Here is an 18663-nt window from a genome sequence, read left to right on the forward strand (position 1 = left end):
ACGTTGCCCTGTTTGATTATTTCCACAGGAAATATTTATCTCCATGAAAGTGTGAAACACTCACAGGTCAATAAACAACCTTCTGTACATACAGAAGAACCAGTTCTTCAGTTTCATACAATTCAGTTCCAGGAATCTTTCACCAATTTGCTCTTTTCAGTTTGTCTGAAGCTGGACAAGATGTTTTCTTTCTTCACTTGAAAGATATTGTTGCTGTCATTTCCTCAGGAAATGTCATGGTGCACAAAGAGCAGCAACACAAATAAACCTTCTGTACATACAGAAGAACAAGTCCAGAACATCCCATAGAACTCAGTCCAATAATCTTTGACCAATATGGTCTTGTAAATGTTGTCTGCCAGTCATTCCAGGGTGTAGGTGTCTACCACGGCCTCCAGGGGGCGCTGCTGACTGGACTCTTGTCTTTTGGTGATGCTGGTCTGGACTGTGGAGCTGAGAGGAGACAAGTGGCTCTCTGTCAGCTTGTTGTCAGAGGAAGGCTGCAGCTTGTTGAAGTGCTCCAACAGTCTTCTCTGGGACTGTGTCTTCATCTCCTCCTTGGACAGGAAGCTCAGCACCTCTTGGACACAGCTGGAGTAGCCCTGATCCACAGCTGCTGTGTTCACAGCTTCATGCTGCTGCTGCTGCTGCTGCGTCAGGAAGCAAAGTGTCATCTCCAGGATGTGTGCTTTCTCCAGCTTGGAGTCTGGCTGCTGTTTGAGGAACTCTGGACCCAGGAGAGACTTGAGCTGCTCAATGCTGCTGTTGATTGGCTCTCTGCGTAGCTTCTCCACCAGAGGCTTTCTGAGCTGCACACAGAAGAACAAAGTCATTAAAAACATGTTCAGGAGTTTAACTTTAATACCAACAAATACAATCTGTCATCAATGATGACTGAGTCTCCATGAAGTTCCAGTTTACCTTGTGGCTCAGAGTCAGATGCTCCTGAGGAGTGGTCACGGCTGCAGTGATTGTAGGTGCCATGGTTGGATGTGTGAGCTGTAGAGGTCTCTGTAGGGAGAATGTGATGTGTGCTGGTTTCATCCCTCCTATTTATAGTCCCACATCTCCATATCAATGTGTGGCTCTCACTCTGCTTGAGGTTTCCCACAGTCTCCACCAATCAGAGCATCAGAGACAAGTCAAAGGAGATCTGTCCCGCCACATGCTCAGTGCTCACATTAGCAGGGGACAATAGTTGGATCTCAGGGGAACAGCTGGAGGAGCTCTATGTGGATGTGGGAAAGTGGTGACCCTGTAGAGAGCAGATCTGCTGCCTGATGCTGGGATCAATGACTCTGACTGAGCACACGCTCATCATGCCTTCACACATCTCGGAGAACGTTGTTTGATTCCATCTGGGATGAATGTGCAGCGATACTGGTATCAGCTGGGAGGAAACACTGCAGAGGAAACATCTGAATTGTATTGTTTGTTACAGATACTGTTGCTGTGATGTGATTTGCATCATAAACTTTGATTGTCAAGGTTCTGTCTAGTAATCAGCTAGAACATATTTGACTTTTACAACATGAAATACCATCAATAAGATGACCGACACACAAGGAGGAGGGCAGGAAATTATTTATACCAGTTTAAACCAGAGTCAATCTTTGTCTCCTTTTCTTTTTGTGTTCTGGGCATTTGTCAAGGAACCATTAGTTTGTGATGTAAGCCTGACTCTAACCCATAGATTGTGTGTCATCCAGCTCATATGAATGTCCCAGCGTTCTGAACAAAGTCATAACTCTAAAGGTGACTCATTGTGGAATATACTTCCCCCAAAAATGAAGGAAATCAACAACAAGCTTAACTCTGTACGCTGGGTTCTGGAAGTCCTTTAAGAGCCTTTAAAGGTCTGTGTCAATGAAATGAGAAATATAAACACTTTGGCTGTCACCAAACCAAATACATCATTGGACAGGTCTTCTGGAGAATGACATATGTCAATATGGCCGCTCTACATGGCTCCTTCTATGACCAACTGACCTCTGAACCTGGACCTCAGTGCATATTCGAAGGCCTATCATTTAACAATGAAAGAGGCTAAAGGTATGGGGCCAACTGTTATCTAGAGCGCTTGACCTTAGCTGTCATGTGGTATACCCACCAAGTGGGGGCGCTGTCAAATATGGATAACAGACACAATCACACATTCATCAATTAGATTCTTAAGATCTGAATCCACAGTTGGGTTCAGCGTCCCTTTAAACCCCCAGTGTTTTGTTAACTCAGTATTTGCACGTTTAAATGAGACACAAAATGCTCCTACAGTGTAAAAACTACAATTCCCTGTAGCAGTGCTATGTAGCTGAAAGTAAATGAGCGCCATGATTGTAGTTCTTAAAGTTTTCAGAACAAGCAGAAATTATAGGGTTACAAAAAGATATTTCTGTTCTGTAAATCAAATACTTGATGAAGCCGAACTAATGATTACACTACTTTTAGATGATATATGTTGATAAAATGAGGATATGATGGCTTACTTGGGATATAGAACCTTTTCTTAAATAACGAGGGTGTGGGCTGAGAGTATGTCCGGTTCTACAGTTGTATGTAGGGCCTGAAAATCCAGAACTGACTCCATCTTTCAAACATATTGTACAGCTGAACTGTCAGTTACTTACTAACTAAATCATCTGGGGTGAGAAAAAGTAAATATGTGGGTTTGATTAAGATATTCTAGTCACAGCATTTCGTAAATTACAGCTTCCACCGGACGTGTCAGATTGACATAGAGAGCAGGAAGAGAAAAGAAAAAAGAAGAAAAAACAAACAGTGGGTTCCTGTCGGACTGGATCGGGAGTCTTCTGTATCAGCGCTGCTGATCGGTGATGTAAATAGATGATAACGACCGACTGGACCTGCTAGGAGGCAGAGTAGGGATCTATTGTCCCATTCGAATGGTAGCGATGTGCGGATCAATACTGAAATGTCAATACTTCCGATACCAGATCTTTACGCTCTAACATCGATTCTCAAATCAAAACATCGATACTTTTGATACTTCAGTCATCTGAGGTAACGTATATCATCACCAGGAGCACAGTGGAAAGTAACTAAGCTATGGTCTTGTCTAAATGACACGTGGTTGGTTTTTCTCCCGCTGCAGCGCTCAGCCCACTCCTGTGATGCTGCCTGGCTGCAGCTTCCTGGTGTGCTGCTGAGAAGACAGCGCTGAGGACTGAGGATTGAACAAAGAGCTCCCTCTTGTGGACAAATGGAGCAACGGCAGCGTTGAACAGTGCTGTAACACTGAACAGCAGTTGGCGTTTTGTGAGAAAACAAGCAGACGGTGAGCCACAACGTGAGCAAAATGTAATGATGTGTTCGTTGTCAAGATCAGGATGGTTATCAGGCTTCTGCAGAGCTTGATGATGAGCTGATTATTAGAATCAGGTGTGTTGGAAGAGGGAAACATCTAAAACATGCAGGATTGTGGCCCTCCAGGACCAGGATTGGACACCCCTGTTTTAAAACTTCCTCTCAAACTAAAGGGAAAAAATGAGAAGTTTTGCTTTTGACCTGCAAAAGCAGTAGAGGTGGTAAATGCTCAGATCCCACCGAGTCTGGAGTCAGAGCGGCTGTCCTGCTGCAACAACCTTTCAAATCTCCTGCAAACGAGGAAACTGGCATTTTGTGGCACACATTTACGTTGGCCTCTGCTCTGTGAAGCCTGCAGTGCATCTAAAGACTCGATGAGTTTCTGTCACCTGACGGTTGTTCACAGTCAGTCAGGCTTCATGGCTTCTCGGTTGCACCGAAATGCTCAGTTTTTTTTTTGTTCGTTTTTTCTTTTACAGAGTCATGGAGAAATGGTTTATTCTTGCCAAAGTTCTTTTTTTCTCTCTCTATTTATATCTATATCCATCTCTCTATATATATTTATCTATCTATATCTTTAGTTACCTTATAATGTAACAGATATTATTTATTATTATTGATGTCACTACGTTTGTTGGGTCATGTCTTATCTCTGTCCTCCATGTGTATACCTCTACAGTAGTCTGGTTCTCTCTTCAGGGTGGGGATAACACAATGTACGGTGAGCGAGAGCCCCGAATCAAGATGGCCGCCAGTGTAGCCGTGCGACTCCATTGGCCGACAGCCTTTATATATATGTATCTAAGGACAGGCTGCTCCAGCAGGTGAGCTAAAGCGGCAGCCTCATGCGGCCGGAGCAGAGTGACGGGGTCGCGAGCTAATTCACAGCTGGAGCCCCGGGAACTGAGACACGACATGTTTGTCTGTGAGCTTCTCGTAGACACCAGAGAAGGTCTCCACCTGAAACACAGCGGCAAAAAAAACCCCCAAAAAAACCCAAAAAAACCCTCAAAAATAGAAATTTAAAACAAACAAACAAACAAACAGAAGTCATCGCTCAATCCCGGTTTACTTTAAGTGAAAAGCAGGGTTCACCTGGACACGTGTGAGCACAGAAGCATCGAGTCATGTCCATCTTTTCATTCAGCTCTTAGCAAGAAACATATTTTGCACAATCTCAGACTGTTCCTTTGACATAATGTCGCCGATACGCGGCGGGGAAGTTTAAACAACGCATGAGAAAGTGGACAGCTGACTCCCAAAACCAAAGAAGATGCTGATGTTGAGCCAGCAGAGTCCATGTACAGTCAGGATGTCTGGCAAAACAATCAACCAGCCACAAAATACACCTCAGAGGAGTTGTACATGAGCAAAACATCACAGTTCATGAGACTTTTTCTGACGGCGTAGAACAATAATGAATATTCACAGTACAGCTGTGCTTCAGCGTCGCTGTTCTTTGACCTCAGACGACCAAGGTGGTTTGCGATATAAATACCTAAGGCTATCCTAAGACATGGTAGGCAACGACATTTCAAGAAAGGTTTATTTCTTATGAAAGCATTCATTGATTTTTGTTTCTTTTAAACCCTGAGTTCTCACCACATGACAGCCGACTGGTACGATGTGCACCGAAGAGAAACAGCAAACGACGACTTCTGTCTGATCGAAACGAGGAGAATCTGTGTCGGAAACATGCCCGACAGAAACATAACAGAAAACATTTTCACTTGTTAAACCATAAAAAGAACACATGGTATGGCTTGTTTTGTCTAAAAAGGAGCTGAATGTCATAATCAGTGTAAAACTGTACATACACATGGAATGACACTTGTTGTGCAAGAACAGTGGCCTCGAAACATCTACAGACATGTCATCCACAACGAGTGGGCGCTGTACAGCATCCAGAGAGACCAAGACGCATTGAAGGCACTTTAAAGAGTCACCGTGAACCTCTCTCTCATCCGGCCATGGCACATCTGTTTCCCCACAGTAAGACATCGAGTAACTAGAGGCCTGAGAGATCAACGCTTCTGTTGGTTCTGAATTATTAGAAGCACGTTCACACCAGACAGGCAGGAAGCAGTTCACCATCATGTCGTCTGTTACTCCCTGGCTGGGAAGCAGCCTTTGCTGAGGTTTCCACTTGACAAATGTGCAAAACAAAATCGAAGCCAATCTAAAACCCTTTGCAATATTGCTAGTGCTATTTTGGAAAACAAACATTTCAGAGTCAAAAAGACGTGACAGCTGTTTGAACGAGTTTGAAAACCTGCCTCGGATGTACAAAAGATCAACGGTTTTCCTTCAGGCACAATCTAAAGCACGTTACAGGAAACAGGGTTGTACAGTGTGTGCATAAGTCGTCGCCTGTCTGTCTGTCTGTCTGCTAATGTGGAGCCCTTGTGTAAAAGCACTGATCTAGTCGAGTGAATCAACTGCAAAGAGGCACTAATCATCACGTTTAGAGAGATGCTTTCAGAGGTGAGCACTTTTACAGGCTGTACGTTTTACATGTGTGTGGCTAGATGGCACTGTTCCCATAAAAATAATAACATGATTCACAGCTCAGCTGTAATTCAAAACACACACACACACACACACACACACACAATCACACATGCACTCATACCTGAACAGACTTTTTTTTTTTGCTTCACTAGAACACATCCGTTATTCTAAAACCACTTAAACAGTCTCAATTTGTCATCAGCCACAAAATAATAATAATAATAATAATAATAAAGGATGAGTCCTAATTTGACATCCTCACCCACCGAAAAGCAGAAAACACCCCTAATTTAATACAGCGAGAAGTCACGCTGCTTTCTCAGGATTCCTTTAGTGTCGGGCTGCTGTCTGGATCCGGAGCAGATGAGACGAGGATTTTGACCAACGAGGGGTTTCTTCTCAGGCCTGCCCATGCAAATGTCCCCACATCCGTCCCCTCGCTCAGAAAAGTCCCACCATGTGATCGATCTGCCGCATGTAGACGCTCTTCAACGGCAGAGTGTAGCGCCGCTCGTCTGGGATCCGGTTACACTGCAGAGAGCAAAGGACAGACCGTGACTACGACAGGGAGAGGGGACTTTTTTTGGCCATAGTAATAAGTGAGGACATTGTAGATGTCTCACGTTGCTGATGTTGCTCGGTGCCGGCTGGTTCTGTGGCTCTCTTTCTGCCAGCGCTCCCTCCTCACACGGGAACAAGTCGTTCCACTGTTTCTCCCTGAAGCGCTTGTCTATAGGCACGACGTGGCCCTCTGTGGTGAAGATGTACTTGTTGTCGGATTTGTGGAGCGGGTTGTCCTCGTCAAACAGCTGCAGAAAGGTGTTTATTTATGAGGCATTGCGGACAGGGGGCTAAGCCAGCAGTGAATCACAATGTTACACCAACAAACCAATTAAAGTGAGATTCTTGATGAAACACGTTGACACTGACATCGTGTTGCTTAGCCGCCCATTCTGTAGGACACGACGATCTGGCTTCATTATCGGGCTGATGACGGTTAAATTAAAACGCTCTGACCTGCTAGCATTTCTTTAAACGATCACTAAACGAGGGACGCAGCTTCAGTGTTCCCTTAAAGTAGTGATGGGAGAATTGTTTTCATGGAACATTCGTACATCACGAACAAACCTCATGATGAGAACTGTTCTTCATGGAGGGCTCTCAGTTTAGAACGTGTTCCTGACCAGTATTAGGGTATTAGACAGATTAAAAACAGATGTTCCTTTAAGAAGTCACTAAAACTCAAATCGATGAATCACATGTACGTTTTGTTCTGGCAGTTCTGGAATATTTTTTATGTTTTTTAGTGAATTTTATTTTCTTTACTCGGTGCTGTGAGTCTGTGACAATTTTTGATTTTTTTTTTCCCCCAAAACTTTTCTTGTCTTAACTTTGGGTTGATGATAAATGATGTCGTCTCACTGATATGATTTTAAATTCATGTACTTTTACTCGTGAACGGACCCCAGGAAGACTAGCAACCACCTTGTGTAGGCTGCTGTCCAGAAGTTGTTGCTGTTTCCTGAAGGACACTGGATTTTGAGCAAAAGTGGAGGACAAAGCCACCTAAAACGGGCCAATGGCAGGTTTATACCATCAACTATTGATGTTTTAAGAGATGCTAATCATCAATTAACTGTCAATTATCAGGCAAAAATCCAAACTATTTGGTCGAATTGCTGTTCTGTTCTTTATAAATTGAACATCTCTGCAACTGCTGATTTCAACGAGCTGAGCAGGTTCAGAAAGAAGCAAATTCTGGTTGTATTTTCACTATTTTCTGCCATTTTAACAGTTAATCTGTGACAAAAGCAGCAATTTACGACTAAAATAAATGAGCAAAATGGGATTACTTACACATAGAAGACTGTAATTTTAAAAAATAATAATAAATACTTGACTGCACTCTCCTCTTAAAATCCATTTCATCTATTGCAGTCACTTGAATCGTGTTATCGTGCTCCCATGTGATGAAGCTCCATCTCTGTTGGTCTCCGGCTGGAACTCACCAGGTACAGGTATTTGCAGGTCTCGCTCAGGAAGAAGCTCTCCATGCGGTCCTCTTTGGATTTGTCCACGACGTGGTGCAGAGTTGCGTACCCACATCTGCAAACGGCACAGCTCGGCTCAAATCACACACATAAAAGCAACACGAGAAGAAATGTGTATTGGACATAATCACATGATCCACACCTGACTTTGGCATTTTTCTCAAGGCTCTGAAGAATATCCATCCCCACATGCAAATAGAAAGGATTTTTGGTCGCCTGTAGAAAGGAAAAAGAACTCCTGTAACAGATTTAACCAACCACCACCACCGCTGCTGCCAATGCTGCGTAACAACAACACGTCAGCGCTGTTACCTGGTACAGCAGGTAGGTCGACTCCACCAGCTCCGGCCTCAAAGGGTAGAAGAGCACATCGGGAGCCTGCAGCTGCCAGTTGTACCTCTCCGGCAGCGCTCCGAAGCGCTTCCAGATGGCGTAGTAGAAAGCGTGCAGGCAAATGGCGTTGTCCACGTCGCCATTCAGCACCTGTAACGCAGAGCAGAGCGGGATTACCTCGGTTCAACTCCTTTTTTTCTTTTTTTTTTGAAGCGTTTACATAAGATCTCTGAAAGTACGCACCTGCAGCCCAGGAAAGAAGGCCTGAAGGGAATCGATCCAGGTGTTCATGATCTCACCGCTGAACATGTTCACGTTCACGTAGAGGGGTGGGTCGCCCTCGCCTTCGTTGCATGACTCCCTTCTGTAAGACCAGCAGGAGAAAGGCTTTTGACAACCAGCTCCAAATGAGAGACAGAGAGTTGTGTCACGTCAGCACAAACATCCAAATGCTGACACAACTAAAGTTATTTTCGCCTTTCGCCACTGAGGATAGCTAGCATTATGTGCTTTACAGCTACTGTAGCTACATGCGGTTACTGAAGAGGAAGGAGTCTGTGTGGAAATGGGGACGCCCCGTCATCGCTGACATGAAAGTCACGCCTCAGGATTCACATTTCCACATCGCTCAGTGAGAAGAGCGACACTGGAAACCATCGGCGGTTTCACTTCATCCAGACTGATTTGCGTAGTTTCTCATTTCAGTTGCGACCTCGGGTGAAGCTTCCCGATGACGCCAACGTGCACGCCCACCCTCTGCCGTGTCACGCTAACGCGGGACTCACCCTCTTCTCAGGTGGTTCTGTATGCTCTCGTAAGCAGCCTGAAACATGCGGTAGTCCTCCTTCTCGCCGAAAAGGATGTAGGACTTCAGCAAATACTCGTAGAAGGAGTCCATACCAGCTCCAAGGCCGCTCTGCTTGCCAACCCACTGGCCTGTTTGGATGTTAACTACATTCCCTGAAATAAGAAATCACAGAGTTAAATTATTCAGGCATCATATTTACATTTAGCCTTTATCATTACTGGGAGAAGCAGACATAAATAACACAAGGAAGGTTTTCTCACATTGCACGGCTGTACTTACCCAACAGACCGGTTTCGTTGCTCCTCAGGTTCCACAGAGCTCTGACGGCCCGTCTCGCTACCCACTCAAATGTGGAATCTCCAATCAAGCGACTCAGAATCCCAAATTCCACCAGCAGGGACCCGGCGCCGGCGGTACAGGTCTCGTTGATGCTGTCAGGAGGAACGCCGCTCTTCAGGTTCACCTGGTGGGTATAACACAGCCACTGAGTGACGCTTCTAGAAGTTTTACTCGCACCATAGCTACCACGTAACGGCGTCACTCACCCTGGGGTAGGGGATCCCCGTGCTGGTGTTCTCGAAGGCTGGCAGCAAGCGGACAGCCAGGTCGTGAGCCAAGTGCAGCAGCTCGTTATCGTAACCGTCGAAGCCCACCTCGCCAAATGGATGCTTTGGGTCAGTCAGCAGAATGTGCGCTGAGATCAGGCTTCCCAAGATCCTTCAGAGAAAAATGAAGGATTACACCGGAGCCAATGCAAAAGTAGATCTAGACTTTTTGGTGATTTAAGATGAAAAAAAAAAAAATCAGAACGGCTGCAGTCATGTAAGTGCTCAACACCAACCCTGGTCAGAGCAGTAATCATGTATTTGATCTTTACAACTAAAAATGATGTCTGGCCTGCTTCTGTGCTTCTGATTTGTATTTGTACAACTGGAACCATATATTTCCCTCGAATAAGGAAAGGAATACGGTTTAAAGTAAGAATGACGGGCGGACGACAAAAACTTTTGTGCACTCAGTTGTTTAAGAAAGACTTTGAAGATGCAAAGGTGACAATGCTGTCTACTGAAAGGCATTACAGACACTTTAATCCCTTCTATAAACCACCCTGATGACTCATTTTAACTTTAGCATGTTAGCTTCTGAACACACTTGTGGCACTCGTACCTGATGTTTGCCTCGAACACTTGGACAGTCGAGTCCTTGTCAAAAGACACGGTATCTATAACCAGCTTGACGGCTCTGTGGAATTCTGTCACGTTGCCGAGCACCTGACGAGGAAAAAACACACTATAACCACATTAAATGAACATTTTTCTCGATGAGATCTGAACGTTCTGTTTAGGAATGTGGACGCTGCAGCTGAAAGGAGAACAGCCGGTCACGTCGGTTTAAGGCCGGCACAGAAACACTCACAGCTGACTCCACGCACGAGATGGCAAGAAAGCCACAAGTTCCTACAGAGGAAGACCTAACCACCGCTGCACCAGATGTAGCAGCAGGTAGAAGATCGTGTACAAACTTTACTTTTCTACACAAAGCGCCTCCCAAAGCTCCTGTTTACAGTCACTTAGAATCAGTATGCAAATTACTCTTATTGATTCTGCCACGAGAAAAGAAGCTCTCCTAAACTTTGCAGGACATTGTGAAGACAAAAGACACCAGAAAACAACTTACCAGCAGGGTGTCTAAGGTGTCAATGAGTGTCAGAGAGTAGTTCCCCAGGACGTCATTTATGTTGATGTTGGACCTGAAACAGAAGCAGTGAGACAGACTGTGGCGTCACGCACGAGTGGACGTCACGATTAACTGATCACAAAACAGATTTTAAAACGTTTAGATGTGAGCGTAAAATCTTCTCCTCGCATTGACATGATGGAAAGAACAACAGACGTTTTAATTAATTTACTGTTGACTTGTGAGAGCGTATTAAATCCAAACAGAGCTGATCTGGAGACAGATGGTCGCTGTTCTCTATTAACAGCATCGTCACAATTATCAACATAATGTGCAGGTTACTACTTGATTAATCAGTTTGGTCTTTAAAAGTCAGAAAATAGAGAAAAAAAACTTCTCTGACTTGTTTTGTTCAAGCAACCATCCAAAACCCAAATACAGAACATTAAATTAATCATTAAATATGAAAAGAAGGAAATCGTTACAATTTAGATTCATTTTTGTGAGGATTCAGTGATTAACTACCAAACCTTTATTTTACTTCTACTAGAGGCACTTATGATTCCTGCTGCAGCTCTGCACGTTCTGTACACACGGAAAGCCGGTTTGATTTAAACTCAAGACAAAAGCTGTTTTAAAAAGTGCCGTTTGTGTGGCGGAGCTGGAAGGAAAGTTGATGGATAACACTGTCTGTCGCTGAAAGTTTCTGCTTTAAAAGAAGCTGTCTAAACTCAAGACAAGCGTTTATCATCTCGTACACGACTGAGACGACTTCCTGAATAGAGTTGTCATTGTTCTTAGCTGCGTCAAAGGAAATCCATTCAAAGCAATTATATTTATATTTCGAGGCGGACATCTCAGAACCTGTCACCTCTTGAACAGATTTGCTTTTATTTGACATGTCTGAGACGCTTCTGGTGACATTTCAAGAGCGTTCCTGCACAAACTCATCTAGAAAAAACTCCCAGGAGGTTAGTTCAAGTGCAGAATAGTTTGGTTTTCTTTTAGGTTAGCCTCTGTTTAGCAGATTTATTTCCATTGTTGTTGTTTAATTTGTTTGTTTTGCACATTTCACACCATGATTATTAGCAGTAACAGCTGAACTGTTAACACAAGGCGGTGAAGAAGAGGGAAACTTCTGATCAGGTGACACATTACAAATGTTCACACATGAATAAATCAGAACGCTCTCTGACATCTGGCCCGTCAGGTTCTCTGCTCCTCCCTGACTTATAAAAGCCTCTTTGATTTCAGCTCTACCAGTGCACAGTGCATTTTACACCTCTGAGTGGAACACATTCACACAAAGATGAGAATTACATGGACAAAAACCTCTTGCAAAGGCTGGACTTGTGCAAAGAATATATTACCTAGTTATGCACTGGATATACAGTGTTGAATTAATGCTGGTTTTCTAGTGTTTTCTAGGTTTTAGACTGAACAATGTGCACCATTCTGTCATTCAATGAACTGTTAGCTGCAGCCTTTTCCCCTCTATCAGAACCAGAGCACGCATTTTCTTACTCACCATCCCAATTTTAAATGGATGATGAAGAAAACAGTTCCTCAACATGACAGAAACCCCCCGCGGTCCCATTAAGACCAGTTTACTTCCCAGTGACCGGAGTGCAAGCCGCCACCTGTGCGGCAGGGGGCAGCACTGAGAACAGCAGTAGCCGCAGCAGCAGCGGGTGCACCGGCAGCTACTTTGACTACAAAGTAAATGCAAATTGCGCAGAGGACAGTTAGGACAAGCGGGTGTCCGGCAGTGTGTGCTGGGCTTCACGGCCAGTTCAGCGCGGAGTCACTCACGGGTTTAGCACGTCTGGACCCCTCCCTTCACAGTCAATGGGATTCAGCTCGTCCTCAGGAAAGGCATATTTCATATAATTGTCATATCCGAAATAGAACATTTCTTTGGCCATGTCTTTCATCTTTGCTTTGAGCGTGTCCGGGAAGGAGCTGTATCTCCGCACGTACTCGTCCTTGTTGCCGTCGAAGAAGCTCAGGTAGGACCTCTTGGGTCTGGACTGCTCTCCAGCCTTCGCACAGGTGGTCGCCGCCTCTTCATACCGCTGACCCTGTATGCGCTGGGACCAGGAGTTTCCGCTCGCCTCGGTGCCCTTTTCCTCCCTGAACAGCAAGTCCAGTTTGTGCAAATTGAAGCTGAGGTGGAAGTTGAAGCCCCAGCTAACGCTCGGTCCCAGTCCGAAGGCTAACCACAGCACGCAGCTGAGGGACAGTCTCAACACGACCAGACCAACTACTATCGACCTCCATTGCATCTTTGCCCCGGGTCGGTCTTAAAACGCATAATTCACGTCCACATCCCTCCGAGGCGGTGAACGAATAAAGAAATCCGCCGTTTGTCGGGCTAAACTAGCAGGAGAGGCAGCGGTAGTGATTCCGCCTCACACACTTCCTGTCAACAAACCAGCCCCTCCCAGATCCCCGCGCCTGATTGGCTCCTGGCGCCTGTCGTCATGGACAGCTCGCCCTGTGATTGGCCGCCGCGCTGTCAGTCTGCTCGTTTCGTTTCGTGGCATTCCAGACGTGTCTTAATTTAACTTCTGCGCCAATAGAAAAGAGCCACAAGAGTGAAACGCTCCGAGGTGCAGAGGTTCAAAACCGAAGAGTGACTTGGTTGGATGTAAATATACAAAAATGCAAAATTAGAAAGGCCAGCTGATCACAAATGTGAAGAAAATTTAGGCAAAAAAATGAATATTTATTCTGCATAATATGAAGTAAACCCAAAAGTTGAAGTGCTGCCTTTATTAATACATCATAAGCCATGAGTTAAAATAGTATAATAGATGTTAATCTTTCTGATTGATCTACTAGAGAAGAGTTGTCTGATTATTGCTATTTACAAATTATAAGATTCATGAGGTTTTCCAAAATAAAGTGTTTAAAAAAAACAGCACATTACATATATTGTCTTTCTCAATAAAAATCAGTCACCACTAACTATGTAAAGATCTAAACACTTGTCCATATGAAAACATTAACATCTGAAGTGAGAGACAAGAGTTTATTACAGCTGAACAAGTGTGGCTCTTGTTTAAGACCCAAATCTGTGCAGTCTGAGTGGTCTCACAGCCAGAACGCAGCCGAATACGCTGGCTGCACTTCATTAAGGGGAACAGTCTTTGTAGTTTGTACTTCTTTAAACCAAGTTAAACTGTATTTGTCAGAGATAAGTCAAGAATGCAGTAGCAGCAGCATCCCCTCACAGCACAGGGAGAAAAACACACGTCATCTAAATCCCTCATTCACCACAAAAAAACAAGTTTGCTTTATTATCCACCTTCATGCTCCACAAAAACAACTCACCTGTAGCTGCTTTGGATGAGCACAGGTGTCCTATTCTCAGCTGTGCCCATAACAAGTGTTAATGAAATTTAGCAATTTCCCTGAGGTCTTGTACCGAAGGGATCAATAAAGTTTTATTCTAATTTTTATTCTAATTCTAATGCTTAAAAGTAATACGTCAGAGCTTCTGTTCCCCCTGAACCAGAATGATGAGGCCAGACCACTGGACACGGCGCTAGAGAACGGTCTGACTATGTTCTAATAACAGGTGCAACAGCTTGTACATTATGGCTTTTACTTACAGTCTGTCATCAATACCATTAACACACAGTCATTCCCATGTGTGCACACAACCCTCTGAGACAGCTCATTTTACTTTTAATTCACCGTAATTCTAAATGGGAACTTTAAAGCCTGTTCAGGTTTCACTTTGCCCTCTTGTGCGGACCGTGTGGGTGTGTACATCTCGACCCAGCAGCTTCCCTCTGAATTTTATACCTGTTACCGATGCTTGGAGTTTGGTCACCTGTAATCCCCGACATGACTCACCCATCATCAACCTGAGCAGAGCTATAATCAGCTGGTAGTTTAATGCCTGTGTGGGTGTGTTTTTCCCAGAACTACAAACAACAGGACAACGTCTAAATTAAAAAGCATGCCTTTTTATTTCTCGTACATAATGAAGTGGTGTTTATCTCTACCCGGGTAGGCACACCTTGCATGCTGCTTTGCTTCAGAGGTGAGAGACGCTGCACAAGGCACTTTAGATCCTGCCACTCTCTCAGCTTCGAGGCAGCACAAAGGACATCGTTCCACTGAGGCTACTCACAAACAGAGGCCGACACGAACCACACAACCCCTTTAACTTTTAGTACATTCAGACTTTAAATAGAATCATATATTCATACACACACATCCCACATCGGTAAAAATCATACTAGCTTGATATTTGTACAGACCTGCTTCGACTGGCTCGCCCGAATGCACGATTTCCTAAAACGATAGACGCGTCCTTGAAAGAAGGGAACCTGATCAAGCAAAGGCTGACGGTCAAAGACGAAGAGCTCGACAGAAACGGGGGAAACCTGCGTGTCCACATCAGCCATCTCTTGACATCATATCGACTACGTTGACAGATTAAATCCTCCTATGAGAGACCGTAGCTGTACACCCAACTCTAGGTATGATCCATAACGGTAATGCCTGAAGAGCGGAAAGGTAGAACAGGAAATAGGTTCTTAATCGCGGTTAACTTCATAAATTGTACAATGCCAATCGTTAAATTTGGTACCAGAGTTATGTGTTTAGTAGTGCATTGTCTGGGCTTGTGAAACGCTCACAAAGTGACGAGGAGGAGAAAAAAAAAACCCAACACAACCGCGTGACAGAAGCAGAACAGTGCAGCATGTGAAGTGACGACACGACTGTACATCATTGCAGAGTAAATGAGGGTGCGACATGACAGTAACATGGCAAACACGGCTGGAACACGGCTCCCGCGCTTTCAGCTCCTGCGAGACTTTGAGTGCTGGATGAGCCACTGAAGTGTGATATCTGGAACAAAAGAACCATGCAGGGGTCAGTCTTTGGCATTTCTAACTGAACACAACACAGATTTAGCAACAAATACGATTACTGTCATATTAAACTCATGCCAAGTGGAAAAACAAAAGCAGATCATTTACCTTGAAAAGTCTGATGTTATAACAAGATATACTCAAGTTGTTTTCATATTATTACAACATACAAAGAAGTGTTTTTTTAATAGTCATGAAGACATTTCTAACAGAAGGCTCAGTCTATCCTTATGGATGCATCCTCTCCATCAGGAGTATACGTTGCTCTCCGCCCCGGCCTTCATCTGGCAGGACCCCAGGCCACAAAAAAACAGTTCTCCTTTGTGCCTACCTCCATCATAAACACTGAGAAGAGGAGGAACAGGAGGTTTGTGTTGCTGCTGCTGTACTCTATCATGTGCTGTGCTGCAGTTTAACCGGTTTTACTTCATTCTGCCTGCTGGAACACACCTGACTGATTGAATGACCCAGATTGCTGCTAACGTCCCGTCTGTCTCATGTTTTGTGGAATTTTTTTTCATTGTTTGTTTATTGTGAACGCTTGTGTGAGCTGCTGCGTAACAAATCACGCCTCAGGGACAAGGAAGAAGTTCTTATTATACCAATTAATCTTGTAATTACTTGAAATATTTGACATTATACGATGGTGACTGGTTTGATTAGGTTCTGTTTCAGGTGTTACTTCATGTTTGGGTTGAATCACTGCTGCTGAGCCTGGTGGATGATCAGCCACATCTCCATAGAGCCTACATCCATCCATCATCTCTACACCTTAATCCTCACTAGGGTCATGGGGGGCGGAGCCTATCCCAGCTGACTCAGGGTGAAGGCAGGTTCACCTGGACAGGTAACCAGTCTATCACAGGGCTACACTTAGAGACAGACAACCAAGCACACTCACATTCACACCTACGGACAATTTACAATCACCAATTAACCTCAGCATGTTTCTGGACTGTGGGAGGAAGCCGGAGAAACCGGAGAGAACCCACGCTGCACGGGGAGAACATGGAGACTCCTAATGGTGCTAACCACCAGCAGAAGTTAAGGTAGAACCACATCATGTTCTTCAGTTGATCTGTTCTCTTTTTCTTAATGAGTCTCGTGTTATAACAACATACGGCATCACATGGTCGGAGCATGAAGTGTTTTATGTCAAAACAACAGAAGTCACCAGATTATGACATGAAATATTTCACAATCTAAAATACTATCAACAGGTTTCAGCTCACTCTATATGTTGTAATAATGAAAAATGAATGTATACCTTGTTATAACAAGTCATATTTTGTTCCAACACTAAACTTTTCACCTTCTAATTATCTGTTTTTCTTTTAACAAAAAAAGCTGGAACAGTGTTTTCTATACGAACAGTAAATGGAGTGAAAACAAAACTGCAGTAATTCATTTGCAACTTGCCAATGTTGTCTTTCTCTTTGCAGGAAATCGAATAGCAGCATATCTCTCTGTCCTGAATAGCTGCCAGATTCCTGAAAAAAAAGGAGACAAACATGAACAAATAAACGCTGAAGCCCGATCATTCATCTGCCACAACAAAGCACATACTGCTAAATGGACAGTAGAGGGAGCCAGTGAACCACAAATTAAAACCCTCTCCAGTTTCAACCAAAGAGATGCTAAAGAGGACAGAATGACAAACAGAATCCACAGAGTGCTGATGTAGTAACATCAGAGCTGTGTCGGCTTTAATCAGATTAAATATGTTCAGTGTTTTGCACCGTACTTACATTTTCTCAATGAGCTGCTTCTCATCCAGCGCACTGGGGAGATCCCTTTTGTTGCCCAGTACCAAAACCTACAGACAATTGAGATTTGAAACTTGTGCCACGTAATCCAGAGAAACCCACGCGTAGCTCTGCGTGACTACTGTGGAAATCATTAATAAAACCGGTTCTAGTGAAACCACTTACAGGAATTCCTTGCAACTGAGGTTTGTCTAATAAATTATGAAGCTCGTTTCTGGATGCCTCCACCTTTTCTCGATCTGCTGCGTCGACCATGTACCTAAACAGGATTCGAGAGAAATTAGTCACGCATGAACACCGCCGACACTTTGCTGTAGTATAAATTCTGCCTACTTACACGATTGCGTTAACGCCCCGACAGTAGCGCTCCCACATGCTCCTGAACCTCGGCTGGCCTCCTATATCCCAGATCTACAGAAGTGACGGCACATTATCATCACAACATGCTCCTTCCTGTATCAGATGTCATTACCAGTCACTAGATTCTTGTAAAGCCATGATGTGATGGTGTCATTTCACCGAGCAGAGATGTTCTGGTAACAGCAGAAAGACTGAACCTTGATGGTGACGTTTCCTTTGGTGACCTTCCTCATGTTGAAGCCGACTGTGGGGATCATGTCTTCACTGAAGTGTCCAGACTGAAAACAAAGAAAAACATAAAACACGTACGACATTTAGTTGCTTCAATAACACACATCAATAGGAGAACATAACAGACAACATGGGATCTTTGTACAGTTTCTCATGCTTCTGGTAATAAATGGAATGTCATAATATTCTAAATAGCTTCCAACAATCAGACAGCAGAGAAATCGCTCGTTAAAAAAAAGGTGGCTGACCTATGGAGTAGTGAGAGCGCCAAATTACAAAAATAAATCAATAAAAGAATAAAAAGTGGAAATAAAAATAAGAAGAAATAAAATTTAAAAATAAATGATGTGGCCGTATAAAGCAATATTAGTCACAAATTAATCCATAAAAGAAAAAGCGATTAAAAGTGGAAATATAAAGACAAATTTAAAAAATAATTATTTAGATATTTTTATTTATTTGTATTTGTTTATGCATTTTATTTGTATTTATTTTTTTTATTATTTTCAAGTTTTATTTTAATTTTTTTATTTATTTATTTTTCATAATGTTGCTTTAAAAGCAAAGGAAATATGCACAGACATGTTTTTGTTATTGTTTTATTTTTATTTATCTATTTTCTTATTCTTTCAATTGATTTTTTAAATTCATTTTTCTTAATTTTTTTCATTTTTATTTTTTATAATGTCGCTTTAAAAGCAAAGGAAATA

The 18663-nt window shown here is 43.4% G+C and overlaps 2 protein-coding genes and 1 pseudogene across 3 annotated transcripts in view; all 3 read right to left on the reverse strand.

Moving 5' to 3' along the window:
• Positions 1-6: 6 nt before the first annotated feature.
• Positions 7-1044, reverse strand: LOC103362539 (transcription factor HES-5-like; annotated as a pseudogene).
• Positions 1045-4374: 3330 nt separating this feature from the next.
• Positions 4375-13132, reverse strand: edem1 (ER degradation enhancer, mannosidase alpha-like 1). Of its 2 annotated transcripts, none has more exons than XM_008288939.1 (12): positions 12517-13132; positions 10705-10777; positions 10195-10298; positions 9573-9744; positions 9307-9490; positions 9005-9179; positions 8463-8583; positions 8199-8369; positions 8029-8102; positions 7845-7941; positions 6459-6644; positions 4375-6366 (listed from the first exon to the last, which is right to left on the reverse strand). In XM_008288939.1, exons 1-12 carry the CDS (start codon positions 12987-12989, stop codon positions 6277-6279), a joined length of 1920 nt encoding a protein of 639 aa, XP_008287161.1. In that variant the 5' UTR covers positions 12990-13132; the 3' UTR covers positions 4375-6276. The 2 variants fall into 2 exon arrangements, with proteins under 2 accessions (XP_008287161.1, XP_008287153.1); XM_008288931.1 differs by having other exon boundaries at positions 4375-6393.
• A 1529-nt stretch (positions 13133-14661) lies between these two features.
• Positions 14662-18663, reverse strand: part of arl8ba (ADP-ribosylation factor-like 8Ba) — a 7079-nt gene continuing 3077 nt past the window's right edge. Inside the window, exons 2-7 of the mRNA XM_008288950.1 lie at positions 17920-18000; positions 17700-17773; positions 17528-17621; positions 17345-17412; positions 17016-17086; positions 14662-15573 (exon numbers count right to left, since the gene is read on the reverse strand). Of these exons, the coding sequence (XP_008287172.1) occupies positions 15524-15573; positions 17016-17086; positions 17345-17412; positions 17528-17621; positions 17700-17773; positions 17920-18000 (438 nt within the window). The 3' untranslated portion in view covers positions 14662-15523. The remainder of the gene's footprint in view (positions 15574-17015; positions 17087-17344; positions 17413-17527; positions 17622-17699; positions 17774-17919; positions 18001-18663) is intronic.

Source organism: Stegastes partitus, unplaced genomic scaffold, assembly GCF_000690725.1.
Source record: "Stegastes partitus isolate 25-593 unplaced genomic scaffold, Stegastes_partitus-1.0.2 Scaffold14, whole genome shotgun sequence".
Lineage (NCBI taxonomy): Eukaryota > Metazoa > Chordata > Actinopteri > Pomacentridae > Stegastes > Stegastes partitus.

What these genes read in the sequence shown, in the direction of transcription:
- edem1 (XM_008288931.1), bottom strand. Translation starts at nt 12,989, where the DNA reads ATGCAATGGAGGTCGATAGTAGTTGGTCTGGTCGTGTTGAGACTGTCC. An exon ending in CGGGGATCCCCTACCCCAGG is followed by an intron (nt 9,491 to 9,572) that starts GTGAGTGACGCC and finishes TATACCCACCAG; the next exon opens with GTGAACCTGAAGAGCGGCGT. An exon ending in CGACCTACCTGCTGTACCAG is followed by an intron (nt 8,103 to 8,198) that starts GTAACAGCGCTG and finishes TCCTTTCTACAG; the next exon opens with GCGACCAAAAATCCTTTCTA.